Source organism: Chrysoperla carnea, chromosome 1 (assembly GCF_905475395.1).
Source record: "Chrysoperla carnea chromosome 1, inChrCarn1.1, whole genome shotgun sequence".
NCBI lineage: Eukaryota > Metazoa > Arthropoda > Insecta > Neuroptera > Chrysopidae > Chrysoperla > Chrysoperla carnea.
The window spans coordinates 129599442-129619221 of NC_058337.1; the positions used below are offsets into that span (position 1 = coordinate 129599442).

Genomic DNA, 19780 nt, shown 5'->3' on the forward strand with positions numbered 1-19780 from the left:
AATTTTTTTTATCACTCCAGGTAAAGAATTCTCATTAAACGAGCAGAAAAATGAAGTTGATTTTGGAAAATCTTTAGAAGTACCTACGCAAAATATGAACGTTAAAAATTCCAAATTAAACAAAGAGGAAGATATAGGTTAATGACGTTATTGTCCGATATCACCATTGGGATACATATAAAACTTTGTTTTGATAAAAAGAGATGGGCAAGAATCTTTGAATGCTTATAACTTCTTTGTTTTTAATCAATTTTAATTTCATTTTCAACTTTTAAAAATTCAACATCAAGCAACTGCTGTATTTAATTTCTTGAAAAAAACTCCTAAACTGTCTTTAAAATAATTTCTTAAATTGACTGAATCTTTAGCCCTCATTTTAAAAATATTTCAGAACATGAAATCCTAAGAAAAATCAAAGAACTTTATATGTAAAACAAAAAAGTCAATCTTTAGTCTATGATGTTAAATTCTCAGTGCTTTGCAAAACACTGTAAATAAAAAGTAGATAAATTAAAATTTGTTTCTTTCGTATTTTGTAAAATTTTTTTTGAAATATAGTTAACTGGTATAATTAGTAATAACTTACAGATTCAAGAGCTATAATCCCAAATTAATTAAAAAGTTTTTGTTAATACTACATATCAGTTTCTCCTCTTTACCCCCAATATAATACCAGCATTAAATAAATGATCCGTCACTGATCTATTAATTAATCACAAAAATAACACAAACTTATAGTCATATATCTTGGAAGTCATATTTTTGATTGTTTTTATTTAGAAAAAAAAGGCACTTCATTGAATGTATAGATAAATTGTTTTTTAATATAATTGAATTTTACGTAATCAATCTTAAATAAAAACAATTTTTTTTATGTATAGTCCAGAAGCTAGAGGATTTTTTTTCTCAAATTCTAACAGCCTGCTGATTGGCAATTGGTAATAAGATTTTTGTTTCCCCGGCCAACGCTTGTTAAATATATCAGCTATTGACGATTTATTGATTTTTTGGCTGCTAAAACGGGTTAAAATATAGATTTGCTTCTATCAGCAAAGAAGATTTGCTTCTATCAGCAAAGCTTCTATCAGTAAGTAAATACTTAGCACTACCCAATAAACCAGCAGTCTAGACCCCAATGTCTTGAAAACGGTTGAGTTTTATCTTACCAATAATTATTCATTCAGCTTCTGGACTAATGTATCATATTTTATTTATTTTTTCTATTTTACCTAATTTAGTATTTTTTTCTGTTAAATAAATTTCCCATTTCCACAATATCTTTTTATTTCAGTTCCGATAGGCATTTTATAAATAATATAGAATAAAAACTTGTCTACAAATTCTTATATTATGATAAAAAAAATGTTTTTATAGTGTTTTTATTAAATTGAGTCTTTTTCAATAACTACTTTTTTATAGATAACTAAATAAATCTGCTGAATTGGTATTTTCAAAAATTTAGCTAATGAATTAACCCGTAAGTGGTCTGCTTTTTAAATTATGGCTTAAAAACTAAAAATTGATACTTAGCCATTACTAGATATCCAATCAAAACCATGGTTAACTTGTTGTCTGAAATGCCACAAGTGAAAAAATCCACATGGAAAAAAAATGGAACTCATTTTGTTATTGGAACAATTTTTAAAAATGGCATTGACTCAAGTTAATGGCCGTATCTAGAAAAGTTGATTACTTACGACTTAATTACTGGTACTGATTCCTTCAGGAGACCTCGGGTGACAAATTCCTTGGCAGACGAGCACCTTGGGTTAGGCTAGGTAGAGTACGTCATGATATCTAAAACTGGGTTGGTCCGTCCTTGACCACTACTCCATCAGCTTTGGAGCTGCTTAGAAACAACAAGACGTTTTGACGTCAGCGGACTTCAGATCAGGGAGTTCGTCGAAGATAGACTGATTCAGATCATGTTGGTAGATCCAGTCGTTTGTCGTTCCTCCCGCCCAGCGAATGTTTTGTAATTGTCGCAAGTACCACAAGAATTTACACTATGGGAGCCATTGATCAGAAGGTGCTTGAGCAACAACTTCACTACTTGGCAAACAAATCCTTACGCGTCCCATTTTTGTAACTATATGTCTAAAAATCTAAAAAATGAGGGCTGTTTTTACTTTTGATGTATAGCACAAAGCAAACCGATTTTGGAATTAATTTATATTCATGAGTATTGTTTAAATTATGTTAATTAAGTAATACGCATAACAATTTCCCATTTACAACACAATGATTGAGTAGTGACATCTAATTGCAATCAAATAATCATTTTGTTTATAATAATTTAATACAATTTAATTATATACATTGGTAAATAAGAAAACAAGACACTTTTACAAAAAAAAGACATTGATAATACTTCATTCGACAACACTAGTGGCTAATTTAAGAATGATTTGGAAAAACAATTTCAGTGCGATGTTAATTTCAGATGATACAGGATTTTAAATCAAAAAATGTCCATTTTGCTTAGATAGAGAATATGTTGGTATAAAAACCACGTATGGCAATTTTTCATTGCTCATTTACAAGGAAAATAAACAAGCTTTCGAGTGGTCTTAACTTTGTACACTCTTTAACTTCATATAAAATTTAGGGATAACATTTCTCACCCTTTAAGCCCGAAGCGGCAAGAAGCCATCAAAAATTGTTGAGTAAAAGATTCGAAAACTAGAAAGTAAAAATTTTCAAATGAGCTAGCTATTGAGGTTCCAAATTCGATGATTTTTCGCAAAGATACAGCTGTTTGAAATTTAGGTAAAATTTTGTGTAGTAATTTTGTTAACTTCCCAGACAAAGTTAATGTAATGGTGCCGATTTTGAAAATTTCCAGTTTTACATATTTCCGCGATTTCAAGGCCGCAATATCTGAATCAAACGTTTTCAATGCGGTGTGTGTGTGTGTGTGTGTGTGTGTGTGTGTGTGTGTGTGTGTGCGTATGTGCGTATGTTCGTTCGAATTATTTCGCCTCGATTATCTCGCGAGCCAGTTATGACATTAACACGTGACTGAGCTTATTCGACGCGTAATCGCGTATCTAAGAACTGAAAGAGTTTTCAGCAGAATTAGTTAAGCCGTTTTTTTAATTGTAATAAAAAAACTGGAAAAACCTGAATAAACAAAATATAAAAGTGAATAAAACACATCATTTATCTATCAATGGAGATAATGATCGTTCCAGCATAAGCTGCAGTACATGTTCGAAGAATAACCTATGAACTCTGACAAGATCTTTTTTATTGTTTTTTTCCCCTCTGGAAAGTTGTGTGGTCTACATGGGTCGCACTCCCACGACTTCAGTACCACACCGACTATATAATGCCAATTTATTTCTTTAAAAAATTGATGCAGTTTATTTAAATTGAAGGTTTTTTTAACCTACTGTACATTGGTGTTCAAATTTTAATGATAATCAGTGTACGTCCACATATCATGTGTAGTAATTATATAGAACGCATGATTGAGCATCTTAATTCAATTAATTAATATTTAGTTTAGTTTCAAGAGTGATGAGAATACAATTAGAATAATTTATGCTTGATAGTATTTAAACAAACAATAATATCACTACATTCATGGACAGAACTACAACAATTTTATTAGGGTTCAGTATCAACAATAAATTACTTAAAATCTTTACAATTAATAAGATATAAAGTACTTACAAGCATCTTACATTGTGTGTGCATAGTCATGGTAGGGACAATAAAATCGATGCTAGCGATTCGAGTAGAATATTTTGGCGATAAAGGAGGCTGTTATGACTTATTTGCAGTTCTTTTCATGTTAATGTTCTATAAAATGTCAAATTAAAAAAAATTATTGAAAAACACTAATTAATTAAACTTAATGCATTAAAAATTGTGAAAATAAGAAATCAAATTGCACAAATATTATTTTTCAAATGTAAATTATCATAATTATTTATTTGAATTTGTGAGACAATAATATTAAATTTTTAATGTAAGTCATAAATGCAATCCATACAATTATAGATGCATCCATACAATTCTATAATTAAAGTAGTGTATCGTTGCCATGGAAACGTCTCCAATAAAACTCACGCACGGTGCGAATATGAGCAAATAACATATATTTTTATTTGTATGATAAAATCGTTAACTACTGAAATTGAAACTAGTTCCGTTACAATGAATATTAAAAATTTAGTTTTAATAGCAGTTGGTTTGGTCACATACAGCTAGGTTTATGTTCAGAACTCACAGATTTTATTGTTATATCGATATTTGTACAGTTAATGTGTTAAATTTCCCATTTGAATTGTGTTATCAATCATATAAGTTGTTATATTCAATTACAAAATAGATTATCAGAGTTTTCCCAAAATAATTTTACATGATTATTATAATAAACTAGCAGATACCCGCCCGCTTTGCTGGGCAATTTCTCCTTTAAAAACAAAAGTTTTGCCGATGATATTCCCTGACATTGTAACTTTCTAGACGTCCAATCATTAAATTAACCTGATTTTTATACTTTTTGGATCAAAATTACCACATCCACCGAGTTTCATCAAATTCCAAAACAAAATTTTTTTTGCGTTTTTCTCAAATTTACCCCTTAAAAAAATTTCAAAAAATCGAAAAATTTTTTTAATCTCCAATTTCGACAAAACTCAGTATATAAGGTAATTTTGGCCCAAAAAGTACAAAAATCGGGTGTATTTAATGACTGCTCGAATAGTTTTTGAGATATGGACTAAAATCGATCCAAATATCACAGAAACTCCGCATCCAATCATTAAATTGACCTGATTTTTATAATTTTTGAATCAAAATTATCCCATCCACCGAGTTTCATCAATAGCTACAAATATACTGCTATAAGCATGTCGGTAACGCGAACCCAAAAAGTTTTCCCCTATCAAAAAGTGTCCAACGTCGCTTAAGAATTTTTCATTTCAAAAACCAAAAAAATTAATATTGATTAGATTATTGGCTTACCTGATTTATTAAACATTGTTCAAGTAAATTTTTTGTTTTATTATTTAAAAAATAATCATTGAACACAAAAATTTTTTTTCAAATAAAATGTCCGTTGACATCTTAAATATGCCACAAGGGTCTTCATCATATCGTTGTTCTGAATAAAAACATCGAAAATCGATTTTTCGACTTCGAAAAACATCGGTAAAAAGGAAAAACTTCGATGTTTTGAAACATCGATATAAATCGTCGATCCATCAACATTAAAAATAGTGAGTTAGTCTTCAATTATACGCACCAAGCACTCAATCAATCATGCAACAACATGCGTTCAATATGTCATCACAAACAAGCACAGTGATACAGTGCACATCATTACAACACAAATAATATTAATAAATACTTGCATTAATGGCCAATCGTTATAACAAAATTAATGGCGTTTTTAGTGCAATCAATTTCATGGCTGATCAATTTAATAATGTCATTAGTTGTGGATCGAATTTAATCAAGAAATACATATTTTAACCCAAAAATATATTTATCACTTGACACATTCAAAGCAAAAGAAAATGAAATTCAACTGGAGATTCTACACATCAATAATTATTCGATATATAGATTTGGAAGGTGCAAGAAAAAAAAGGATTCAGGTTATTACATTTAATTAAAGTGATAACTTATTTTTTATTTTTAACATTTGTTTACAAAATTTGTTTTTTTTTTTTTTTTGAGTTTCAAACTATATCGTACAATTATATATCCAAATTTCATCTTAATTAATCAGTAATGATCTTGTATATAACAAATGTTATAAATATCTTCAATACAAGTGAAATTTGCTTAATTTAAAAACCCCCGACAAATGCGATTTATTCCCTGTAAACCGATTTTTGGAAACTTAGCTAAAAATGTTCTCAATCGAGTCTGAAACGATTTTGAAGATCATCCCCATTTTTTTAGACTTTTTCGGGTACGAAACACTAATATCGCGCTTAAAACATATCTCCTTTAAACACTCTCCGTTAAATTACCTTTCAAGTGAAACCAACAAAATTAAAATCAGTTCATCCGTTTAGGCGCTACGATGCCACAGACAGACACATACACATAGCGGTCAAACTTATAACACCCCTTTTTTTAGTTCGGGGGTTAAAAATAGTCAATTTAATGATTTAAAAACTGATTTAATTATTTATAGTCATTATTAGTAGGCTTTCGGGAAGCTAAAAAGCATTCCTGTAGTTTATTAAACACATACAAAAAAAATTTCAAGTATCTACCCAAGTAGAATTCAACCATTTTCATAAAAAAAATTGTTTAAAACCTGATCGTTTATTGCAAGCACGACTTCTCCCGTTCGCATAAAATAATATTTGAAAAAAAAAAATGTATACAAATATCGTCCTAAATAAAATTCATGAGTATATTAAAAAAATATTATACAATAAACATTTTATATAAATTATTTATGTTAACATGTTAGAATAAGAGCCAGCCAGACCTGTCAAAATTGGTTTTTGCAAGTAAACATTTGTAGAATAAGTAGGGCTTTATTACCCATTAGGCCGGACTAGGCCATGGCCTAGGGCCCCCGACGGGCAGGAGCCCCCACGAAAATCTGATGATTATTTTTGAACAAAAATTTTCAATTTCAAGTTTTTTTTTTTTCAAATTTCGAAAAAATTTCTTTTCAACCAATTTATTTCATGGTAATATGTATTTTGAAACTCAAAATATTCAAAATAACGATTAATTTTACAATTATTCAAAAAAGGGTGGCCCCAAAATTTTATTGGCCTAGGACCCCCGCTGGGCTTAATCCGGCACTGAGAATTAGTAAATATGAATATGTAATATCGAAAATACAAATGGTTGCCTTTTTCGTTTGAAACAATTCCAATAGGTGAATGAATTTCTTGCATCTTCGAAATATCGGTGGGACATATTTATAAATAGTCGAGCATTTTGCGAAAATACTTTTCGAAAATTTAAAATTTTCGAACATTTGTTTTTCAAAGAATTTTAAGGGAAAATTAGTGTATAAATTCACTATGAAAATTTTTTTTTTAGTTTTGATTTAAATCAAAATTTTGACAAAACGTTTTTGTTCAATGAATTTTAACTAAACGCTTGAAGCGTCTTGGATACCATGAGCTCCATTTAAAATTATGTGACAAATGATATTCTGTAGCTACAAGAAGTTTTTAAATCTCATCTTCAATCTTCATCGAAATATAAAAAGAAATTTGTAATTTGGCGTGGATTAAGTATATGGGGTATTCAAAAACTTCAAAACCTCCTGAATTTAAAAAAAAAACCCACTTGACATTAAAGTGACCTTCAAGATAAAGGTTAAGCTCAAATCTACCATCATTGGATTGTACGAGCGAAATCATATAGCTTTTGTTTTTTGAGCGAAATCATCAACATTTTTTTTTTTCAGTCATTATTCAGAAGAGGTCTCGAACTTTTTATGTACTGACTGATTGCCTTCCTTCTTCCTTATTCTAAGGGAAGATGTCCAGCACACGATAAAACTTTTGGTATGGCTCTTGGTTTATGTAGGTACACACAATGATAAAGTAAGTACAATATTAATCCATTTAAAGGTTATTTTCATCAATACCACGCAACTCTATCGTGAAAAATAAATATATAATAAAAATATATACTTTTTTTAAATGGCATTAAATCAATTTTTCCGGTGAGTTTATGTTCCGAGGTGTAAATATACAGGTGTGTATTCAAAAAATTGTTGGCCAAAAAATCTGCCCATACATTTTGAAAGATACTTCATTTTTTATCAGAAAAAATATATTTTATTTATTCTAATTCTGTTTCAAAGACCCTGGATAAAAAAGATCCATTGTTTTAGGCTTTAAAATTCCCAGGGCAGATATAAAAGAGCAGATTGTCTCAAAAAACTTTTGAAGTTCTCCTTTTTAATAGAATCTTACTAATTAAGAGAACTATTAGGTATTTTAAACAATCTAGTGAATATGTTTATAACAAATAATTTCACAAATGCTCGCTCATCCCCAAGTCAGTGGGATATATTTCTAAATAAAAAGGAAACGTCTCGCGTATTCATATTTGAACTAACCTTTCGAAAATATATATACTGCAGAAACGGAGTACTTTATTTATATTATAATAATAATATATTTGCGTGAGACGGGAGTTAAAAGAAAAATATCGAAGAAAATACGATATATGCGCATAAAGAAGAAATTCGAAACACAATTTATGACTTGTTATTGAAGGGAATTATTATATAGGGAACAGAAAAAAAATTGTGAGTTAGTATTATAATATAACGTTCAATAAAGTACACTAAAGAGACACATTACCTGCTGTCATCCATATTAGATATATATTATATTATATTATATATAATATACAGGGAGTCCCCCCATATCCAACCGCCTATTATTATTACTACGTAATTGACATCTGAACACTTTGGTTATGACATCTGGTGGTTAAAATTTTAACTATAATAAAGTTACATGGAATGCTATCAATACGTACGTAGGAATAATTCCTCTTCTATAATTATAAATAAAAACAAGTGAAAAGATACAATTGACTGAGTTAATTGTTGAAATACCATGCATAGTCAGTGTTGATTTCTTTATCACATAACACATACAAAAATGTATAGACAGTGTTGATGCGCAATCGTTTGTTTTTTTGACGTCACGTAAATAACAAAAGATGTTCACTTTTAAATAGACACACACACAACTGATATTCCTATATTAATACATACTATAAAATTTGCACCTAATTAACGCCCTCGTGGGTAAACAGTAATGTTTTCAAAAAAATGTTTCAAACAAAAGTTTTTTATTTTTTTATAAGGAACATTTTTTATATTTAAACTTTTGTTCTATCTCTAACGGTTTACAAGATGGGTCCTACGGACCCAAGACCCAATTGACCTATGATGCTCATTTACGAACTTGACCTCACTTTTTACGTCCTGAGTACGCTGTAAAAATTTCAGCTCGATATCTTTTTTCGTTTTTGAGTTATCGTGTCCACAGACGGACGGACGGACGGACGGACAACCGGAAATGGACTAATTAGGTGATTTTATGAACAGCTATGACAAAATTTTTTTCCTAGCATCATTACTTTTAAGCGTTACAAACTTGGGACTAAACTTAATATACTATGTATATTTCATATATGCATGGTATAACAATTAATAATCATCAAATTAAAATGGAAACTTTCTGACTGTTGAAACTCATTTGACAAAATTTCCATTCAAATAATTACTGACTTAGTTGATAGCTTAAGAGAAAAAGACGATGACAACTTTTTTGGGTATTGGAACCTGCGAATATTTCTGCTTACAGCTCTTGCTGCTATTTCAATAAACATGGCTTTATATATGTTTATTAATGATAACAAGGATAGTTCAAACCTACTTACATTTAAATCTTATATGTCGATCTTTATTTATTAAATGTTATATGTACTGTCTATATCTATTTAATATATGTTTAGAGCTATCTTTGTTTAGAATATTCATTTTATAATTTAGTGTTCTCTTACAATAAATTCTGAATGTTTGTTAAAAAACTAATGTAATACAAGTGAAAACAAACAATTGACTGAGTTAATTGTTGAAATACCATGCATAGCCAGTGTTGATTTCTTTATTACACATACAAACATGTGACACATACATAACTGATAATCAAGTATAGTACATATGTAAATGACTTTATAGTGTTCTGCATTACCGACCGACATTTAGTGTATAGTTTGTACACATATTATAAAATTTCCGCCTAATTGGCGCCCTCACGGGTAAACAGTGATGTTTACGAAAAAATGTTTCAAACAAAAGTTGTTTAATTTTTGATAAGGAACATTTTTTACATTTAAACTTTTGTTCTATCTCTAACGGTTTATAAGATGGGTCCTACGGACCCAAGACCCAATTGACCTATGATGCTCATTTACGAACTTGACCTCACTTTTTACAGCTCGATATCTTTTTTCGTTTTTGAGTTATCGTGACCACAGACGGACGGCCGGACGGACGGACGGACGGACAACCGGAAATGGACTAATTAGGTGATTCTATGAACACCTATGACAAAATTTTTTTCCTAGCATCATTATTTTTAAGCGTTACAAACTTGGGACTAAACTTATAATACTATGTATATTTCATATATACATGGTATAAAAATGAAATTAAATGAATCTTGTAACGACCTGGTGATTCTTATTTCTTATTGATTGTATGCAAGATCAATGAGATCCATGGCTATCGTCTCGCATATGTTTCTTTGGTTACGCTAACAACCAAATTCCCTTAAAATGTGAAAGTCAATCTCACAGGGGAACTCTAAGCTCAACTCAAACATTTTCAGAAAATTACTTAAGACAAACAAATAAAAAAATGTCATTATTCACATAGAATGCTGTAGTAAAAAATCTTCAAACTCGTTATCTCGAAAAATTGTACTTTTCGTCATAATTGTCGAGTTATTTTATAATCCATAATCAAACTTCGAGATTTCAAAAAGTAAGAAATTTCGAAGAACTACTTTTTTCGTCTCAGATTGACAAGTATTATAAAGAGTCCCCATCAAACGTTTTCACAGTGGGAACTTAAGAACCATTTAATGTTTTTAACTCTTTTTAGTACTCGAAACTGGTTTAAGTGCTTCTAAAATATAAAAAATTATTTAATTAGCATTACATAAATTTCGTCTTATAAAAATTAAATTTTTAACCATAATATTGACCATAATACTTGGGCACTTGGGCGTATATCTTTTCTTTTTTTGGAGGTACGATTGAATTATAAAACTCTGCCACTCATTTAAAACACATGTACTGTTTTTAAATTTGCAACTTAAAGTCAGCCATATTTATTAAGCCACGCCCCTTTAAATTAAAACAAAGGCTAGATATATTTTTTAAAATTGTCAAATATCAAAAATACAATGAATATGTTATCAATAAGAGTTAGTTGTCGTGCTAGATCGATGTGTGACAAACTGTATCTACTTTTTTAATATATTTGTTATAAATATGTATCATATAAATATTGTTTACCTCCATAAATACTTGCGTATAAGCTTTCAGAGCCTTTTTTTGTAACGGCACGTCGTTGACTTCTAAAAAAAACGATAAATCAAAGGGTTAGTTAAGAAGAGACAACAATTTATGAAGTAAACATTGTAAAAAATGTTACTGGATTGAATTAAATACGTTTACTTGGTTATTGATATTCTTATAACCAGTAAATATTTCTTGAGTCAACGATCTCAATACTTACTTCACAATTGTCTACCTTCTTTTCCAAAAACCTCTTAAAAAGTTCATTTCTTAACAAAATAATCACAATATGAACTCTTTAATTGTTCTAGTCCTAAGTTACCACTTTAGCCAATAATATCCGTTGCGTGCAGATCCGAATTCAGCGCCGCTACTAGAAATATACTTCTATGCCGTTTCATTATAGTATTTACTGGACTTTTCCCACAATGTTTGTATCAGTAATGTAATAAATATGGCCTATATTTTCAAGTAACAGTATCATTTATTTTTAGATGTAGGCAATATTATTGTATAGCCAGGATGCTATGAATATTTGTTACTTAACTTGAACATGGAAGTTATATTAATATTCACATCACACCATTTTTTATAACATAAAGAAGTTTTAAAAATGATTGATTAAATATAATATGTTAATATAAGAGACAGGTATATTTATCGATAAATATCATAGAAAAAGATAACCTGGCATATAATACCTCTTAAATTATATCAATTGTTCTAAAAGACTTTGGAAAGTAGTGTGGAGAGTAGTTCTTTTTTTTTTTTGTATGTCAGTAAAACGTTTTTACGTGTGAATTATTACCTAGTTTTTTGTGCGTCTATCAGTTTAGGCTACACACCCTCAATTTTGTACCCACCATAAAAAACAAACCCATATCACCAGTAAAAACAAATTTTGATGATTCTATATATTCGGATATTTGTGAATAATATTTATTACTTTTGCGTGTAATATGTAAAAATGTTCCACGTCTGATCGTAATAAACCTTCTTTTTTTTTTATACATATATTTTCTGGAGGGGATTTACTTGTTGACAGATAATGTTAATAAAATTTAGGTGTTTTTATTAAACGTATATTTGTCGTTTTGAGAATATTAAAAGGTTTGTCTCATACGCTTTTGGTTGACTTAAACTGTATAAAAAATTATTAGTTACAATGTTCTTGGTTAAAGTAAATTGAATTTTTTAACTTTATGACGTCATCAGAATCCAAAGAATTTTAATTTTGCTCTATCACATCCAACTTTATCCAATTTTGATAAACCAAGTATGAAATTCTACTAAATTTGGGCCATACTTTTCAAATTTTTGACCGAAATTAACCTAGCTCTAATAGGTTTCAAGAATATGGAGTCCTGGTCCTGGAATTAAGAACATGAGTGATAGCCAGCGAAAAACTGACATCACAGCTGAAAAAAAATGAATCAAAATTAGTGGGTTTACAAAAATTCCAATAAGATCGGATCAAATTTGCCTGTGTTATCAAAAAAATTGAATTTTTTAACTTTATGACGTCATCAGAATCCAAAAAATTTAATTTTGTTCTATCACATCCAAATTTTATCCAATTTTGATAAACCAAGTATGCAATCCTACTAAATTTGGGCCATACTTTTCAAATTTTTGACCGAAATTCACCTATCTTTATTAGGTTTTAAGAATGTGGAGTCTTGGTCCTGAAATTAAGAACATGAGTGATAGCTAGCGAAAAACTGACATCACAGCTGAAGAGAATGACCCAAAATTAGTGGGTTTCAAAAAAAAAATCCAATAAGATCGGGGAACATTTGCCTGTGTTATCAAAAAAATTAAATTTTTTAACTTTATGACGTCATCAGAATCCAAAAAATTTAATTTTGTCCAATTTATCCAATTTTGATAAACATAGTATGCAATCCTTCTAAATTTTGGCCATACTTTTCAAATTTCTGATCAAAATTAACCTAGCTGTAATAGGTTTCAAGAATGTGGAGTCCTGGTATTAAAATTAAAATTAACATGAGTGAAAGCTAGCGAAAAACTGACATCACAGCTGAAGAGAATGACCCAAAATTAGTGGGTTTCAAAAAAAACTCCATTAAGATCGGATCAAATTTGCCTATGTTACTAAAAAAAGCAAATTTTTTAACTTTATCACATCCAAATTTTATCCAATTTTGACAAACCAAGTATGAAAGTCTACTAAATTTAGGCCATACTTTTCAAATTTGTGATCAAAATTAACCTAGCTCTTAAAGGTTTCAAGAATGTAATGTCCTGGTCTCGGAATTAAGCACATAAGTGATAGCTTACAAAAAACTGACATCACAGCTGAAAAGAAATAAAGAAAATTAGTGGTTTTCAAAAAATATTTCAATAAGATCAGATTTCGCTCTATCAATTCACTTATCTTACGTAGTTCACGTTTTTAATACGTGAACTACGTAAGATAAGTGCATCCTTAAAATAAACAAAAACAGTTTTTAATTTTTTTTTAAAAACATGGTTTAGTTGCCAGTTTTATGTTAACGGCAAAAAAGTTGGTCATTGAGAAAGATTTTGCGCCAGTACTATTGCTACTACCTATGGAGTCTCCATATCAAAGTTGAAAAAATGAGTCTATTTATACGCAATAAATCAGTTTATGTATACACTTATTTATCTCAAATAATACTTCGTTATATATAATATCGATTTTTCCTCTGTTTATTTCTATATAAAAATAATAAATGCAATAAACTAGAATATACACTTTTTTCTAACATAAGAAAATTCTTTTTTTATAGGAAATAAAACATCGGATCAGAGAAAAATGGTGGATATAACACGTGATAAACCAATACGTGTGGCAATACGTGTTGTTGTACCTGTACGTGATCATCCGAAATTTAATTTTGTTGGTAAATTATTAGGACCAAAAGGAAACTCATTAAAACGTTTACAAGAAGATACAATGTGTAAAATGGCTGTATTAGGACGTGGTTCGATGCGTGATCGTCATAAGGTGAGATTTATTTTGTTTATAATAATAGGATTTTTTTTTTTTTAATAGATACTGCATTTTCTTGAATTGATATCCTTTTCAAATAATTTTTGAGCCAGGAGTGAAATTACTGTCTATTGACATATATTGTTTAAAACTATCAAATTTTGGCACTCAAACGGCCACCAATAACAATTTAAATTCAAAATGAGGATGTATGAGCGTGTATGAAGTAATTTCTGGTAAACAAATTTAAAAAATTTAAATTGTCAATTTTGATAACGATAACTTGACTAAAAGAAACAATAAAATTTTTCGATATCTGACAAAATTTTCCAAATATTGGAAATTGAAAAATTTCTTTAATTATTCAGCTTTCGATATTTCGAAAACGAAGGATGATATCGAAATTTTATTCTTTTTTTTCATCTATATTCATGAAGTTATAGTAAAATTCACCATCAAAGTTGAAAATAAGATAAAAATATTTTCAACCTTAAATCTACCCTGCTAGTGCATCCTTTATATGGATGGAGACACTTGATTTTTTTCTTTTATGTGTCTTTGCTAATATATTTATTTTCTATTAAAAAAATTTTTTTTATTTGTTTTCATTCGTTCCGAGTGAAAATCAAAACCTTGTATATGTCGTTTTTCGAAATTTCTCCTAAGAGCCAATGTAACTTATATCGATTTTCAATGATTTTTTTTTAAAAATTTGCATGGATAACTAAGGTGAAATTTTAACCACATATTTTTCGGGTAAAAGCCAACTTATAAAAAATTTTGAGCCTTTAAATCAAAAGTTCTTGTCATGCTCATACATCCTTATAAGTATCTAATAAGATGAGAATCGTTTCATAATTTCGAAATTACTAGCTTAAAATCAAGAATTTTATTTTTTGTGAAAATATTCAACAGCTTTTTTCGTTTTGGCTTATCCCTGGGCTTGGTAGTCTTAAAACTCCCCTTATTGCTTATTGAAATATTATCAAGAAACTATGGAATTTTTTTGTTTGATTTTATTCTGTTGAAGGAGGAAGAATTAAGAGCTTCCGGTGATCCAAAATTTCAACATTTAAGTGAAGATTTACATGTGGAAATATCAGCATTTGCTACACCAGCTGAAGCACATGCACGAATAGCATACGCTTTAGCTGAAGTACGAAGATTTCTTGTTCCTGTAAGTAAAAGCACATATATTATGTTATTTTATTACACTTTTATCTTATAATATATATACAATTTTTTCTAAAATATTTATACATCGAAAATGCATAGAACGTTTTGTATTTGACAATATAATGTCGATCATTTATTTCGATCATCATGGTTTTTTTTTTCTAAGTATTCGAACATATATTGTATAAAATATGGTTACATGCTACGAAATATAATTTTATGTTCAACAAACTAATGTTCTTAGAAAACCACAAAGTGTCCAAATTCAATGAAGTTCTAAGATAAATATTTAAATTTTGTAAACGTTTCATTGAAAATTTATCATTTTCTCCAGGCAGCTGTAAAGTAATGATGAAAATTATTTAATCCTATTTCAGTTTACGAAAACAATAAAGTATTAATTTCTAGATCTTTAGAAATTTTCACAATGATAATTTCTTCTCTTTTGTATTTCTTATCGGAAACTGTCATATGAACGTATATTGTTTCATCAATAACCACAAATATTTCTAATAAAAGAGTGTTGGAACTGATTTGTACAAAGTGGAAAACTTAATAAATCCTTAAGTTGCGAGATTATAACTTATATTAATATTTCTCAATGTCAGTTTATTTACTGATCAATCCGTTTGGCATTCTTTTGTCCTAAAACCAAACCAAAGAAATAGCTAGAGGTTCGAAGAGAAACATATTCCACATTCTATACCGAAAAGTACTTATATATCATTTCTATGAAATGCTTTTAAGATTTTGAAAAAGTACACAAACTTTTGCAAATTACAAGGTTTTAACAACTTTTCAAGTTAATACTTAAAAGAGTACGCCCTTCTGCAGCCAAAACTCCTTGAATCATTTACAACTGTTCAAGAACAGGAGGTATTGACAGAGGTATCAAAAGAGATCAAATTACTGAAGTAATCAAAACTGATAAACCTTTCTGGGAGAGTGTTAGCTAGGTGATATCGGCGAAGCTAAGCCCTTGATGTAAAAGATCCTGCTAAAGACTTGAAGATACACGGGTGTGACTCTAATTGAATTGTGTGATTGCATCTCAAGCAATCTTTGGAGGTAAATGATTTCTTCAAAACGGAGTTTTTGTGACCCATTTCGTCTTCGAATACCAACATATGTTTAAATCTACATTTTTATTCACTTTTTCAAAGATTCTATCATTTAAAAGTAGCTTTCAGCTCATAAACGAGACGCTTTTTTTTAAAGATTCTGTCATTCAAAAGTAGCTTTCTGCGCGCAAATGGTACAAAAAAATCTTTAATATTAGTTGCCCGCTTATTTTATGATATTTTTGGAGCTAGGGTGGCAAAATTTAAAAGGCGCTTAAATTTAAAAATGTTTTAAAATATTGTTGATTTTATTTCGTTGCAAAAAAAGACGGCTTAGGATGCCTAGTGCTCTAGGACGCCATCACAATCAAATCGACTTCTGCGGATCTTCAACCCGATTCTTTACGAAATACTCAGAACATACTGCTGTTTACTTATTTTGTAGTAATCAGTAAGTCATTCTCTTCAAATTGGACACATTGGAGATATTCGAACATGCATAGAATTTGAAAATATAAGCTGCATATGTAATACATAAAACAATGCCATACCACACGTTGAGTAATCTAACTAAGCAATGAACTGCAAAATCCATTAAACCACAAATAGTTAAATTATTACGTATAAACATATTATAAGGACATGTATGTTCAGAAATCCATCAATATCATAATGTCTACATATATGTACAGGGTGGTCCCTTTTTTAAGTTGACATATGCTTGGAAATCGAAAAATCAGTTTTATCGATAAAAAATCTTCAAGCTACAAATGTTGGGTGTGAAAGCGCACATCTTATGCAGATATTAATCTTGACTTTGGTTTTCAAGCTCATTGAAAAGGTCACTCTGCTCCATAACTGACAATCGACTGATGAACACTTTAAATAAGAAAGTTGTGGTTGATGAAAAAAGTAACATTGTTCGTTCGTCAACCTTGTTTTTTCAAAATGATTATTTCGTTACAATTGTTTTTGCGAAATCTAAACACTTTTCGAAATAATTTTTCCAATAAATCCAATTAAAGCGATTTGTTTTTCTAAAAATATCATTTTTGTTCTTTTGAATTGAATAAACAAACGCCCAAAAAGCTAGATTTTGGCTATCAATTATTGTCTTAACTATTCGGTTTACAAAAAAAAAATGCTTGCGTATTTATAAACAACTTTCTAACTTAAAGCGTTCATCTAATATTTGTCAGTTATGAATCAGAGTGAAGTATTAATTGAACCTGAAGCCTAAGATCGAATTCGATGCCGGTGTAAGATGTGTGCCTTTGAAATTAACATTTTTTGTTTGAAGCATTTTACTCGATTAAATTTATTTATCGAGTTTCAAGTATATGTCAACTTCAAAAACACACCCTGTATATATGTCTGTACCTACTTTCATAGAGATGCAATTTTATAGTGCACAGGATGATCTTTTATTTAACATATCAGATTGGAAAGTTTAATTAATGTTTTCAATCTATATGGAAAACCAATTTCCAATTAAAGTTTATTCTCTAAATTTCATTCAAGTATTTAAAAGTAGTACAATTATTATAATTATTACAATTATTACAACAACAATGTAACATTGTTCATAATTAGTGCAAGAGTGCAATCTTTATGTTTCACAAATTCAACTTTTCTGATCAAAGTTAACTTTTTGACGTACATTAAGTCTATTCCAGAAGTGAAGTGTACAAGCGGTAACTTTATTCATGCTATGTTATGTGACCATGTGCTACCTTCTATACTGATTTTTTTGAGTCAAAATCAACGAAAACTATTTGTATCCAATTTCCCGATTTTTTATACCATGTATATATGAAATATACATAGTATATTAAGTTTAGTCCCAAGTTTGTAACGCTTAAAAATATTGATGCTAGGAAAAAAATTTTGTCATAGGTGTTCATAAAATCACCTAATTAGTCCATTTCCGGTTGTCCGTCCGTTCGTTCGTCCGTCCGTCCGTCCGTCTGTGGACACGATAACTCAAAAACGAAAAAAGATATCGAGCTGAAATTTTTACAGCGTACTCAGGACGTGAGTGAGGTCAAGTTCGTAAATGAGCATCATAGGGCGATTGGGTCTTGGGTCCGTAGGACCCATCTTGTAAACCGTTAGAGATAGAACAAAAGTTTAAATGTAAAAAATGTTCCTTATCAAAAATTAAACAACTTTTGTTTGAATCATTTTTTCGTAAACATCACTGTTTACCCGTGAGGGCGCCAATTAGGCGGAAATTTTATAATATGTACTATACTTGATTATTAGTTATGTATGTGTCACATGTTTGTATGTGTTATGTGATAAAGAAATCAACACTGACTATACATGGTATTTCAACAATTAACTCAGTCAATTGTTTGTTTTAACTTGTTTAAATTTTATTTTGAAATTTGATAAAATTTTTAATACTGGAGAACTTTTACTGTACTAATAGACCAAGAAGTTTAGTTTTGATTCATTTAGTTTTTGATCAGTCAATGTTTCAGATGTATCGATTGATAAAATTGTTTCGAAATGTCCCTTCTTATAATTGCCTCCTTAAAAATCGACAACACCCTAAAAAAAATACAATCTATTAAACTGTATTAGGTTGAGGCAAGAAGCTGAAAATTATTTTAGTTTAAAATTTCAATATTCAGTAGACATGTTAGGGTGTGAGAAAATACGACCTCCTAGAAAAATTCAACATAAATCGCCTCTAAACTTTCATTTCTCATAGCAACACTAATGTCTAAATAAAACCGATGTGTACTCCATCGTTAAATCTAGGCCATTTATCAAGACATAAATTAGTTCTAATGATCTACAAAAAAATATTACCAAATAAACCAAAGTTCAAATCGACGAAAAAAAATACTCAAGAAGGAATACCCGTCACTTATTAGTTATAAGATAGGTGTGGCTGGCTGACTTACTATGTTTTACGTATATATATGGATATATCAGGTGTTCCAGAACAAGCGTACATCCCTTGCAAAATCAAAAATATGCCGTGGAATATGGAACTTACAGTTTTTTTTAACCCGTCAGTACTGGTGTCAAAAATTCGATAATCTTTAGTCACGTGATGAGAGATTTGCTCACGTACCAAATATTTCACGTTGTTAAATATTCTTTAACTTTGAAAATCATAACCTCTTCATAATATTACATAAATTTATTTTTTAATACACTAGCTTCTTAAAAGTAGTTTCATTACGTGATTATTGAATAATGTTTGAGAGTGAAAATATTAGAGCAGAGAAATAAATCTAAATAATTAAATTCATTTTAACTAATTTCACCATACATCTATCACAAGTTTTTTTAATTTACTGAGTACGACTTATATCAAACTAACGAATGTACACGAACAGGACCGAAAAAAGTTACTTACAACAACGTCAAGTGCATTTATTAAACTTATTATTAAAATTCATTAATAATTATTAATTATTTTGACAATTATGATCTTAAATTATTACACAAATTCATTGTATGACATTGCCATATTTTTGACAAATAAATTTCTACT

General features: G+C 29.4%; 1 protein-coding gene across 2 annotated transcripts in view; it reads left to right on the top strand.

Annotated features, from left to right (window-relative positions):
* LOC123290964 (putative uncharacterized protein DDB_G0286901) overlaps positions 1-19780 on the top strand; it is a 444132-nt gene that overhangs the window by 306534 nt on the left and 117818 nt on the right. For both annotated transcript variants that reach the window (XM_044871366.1, XM_044871367.1), the window contains exons 2-3: positions 13827-14044; positions 15060-15206. In XM_044871366.1, the coding sequence (XP_044727301.1) occupies positions 13827-14044; positions 15060-15206 (365 nt within the window). The remainder of the gene's footprint in view (positions 1-13826; positions 14045-15059; positions 15207-19780) is intronic.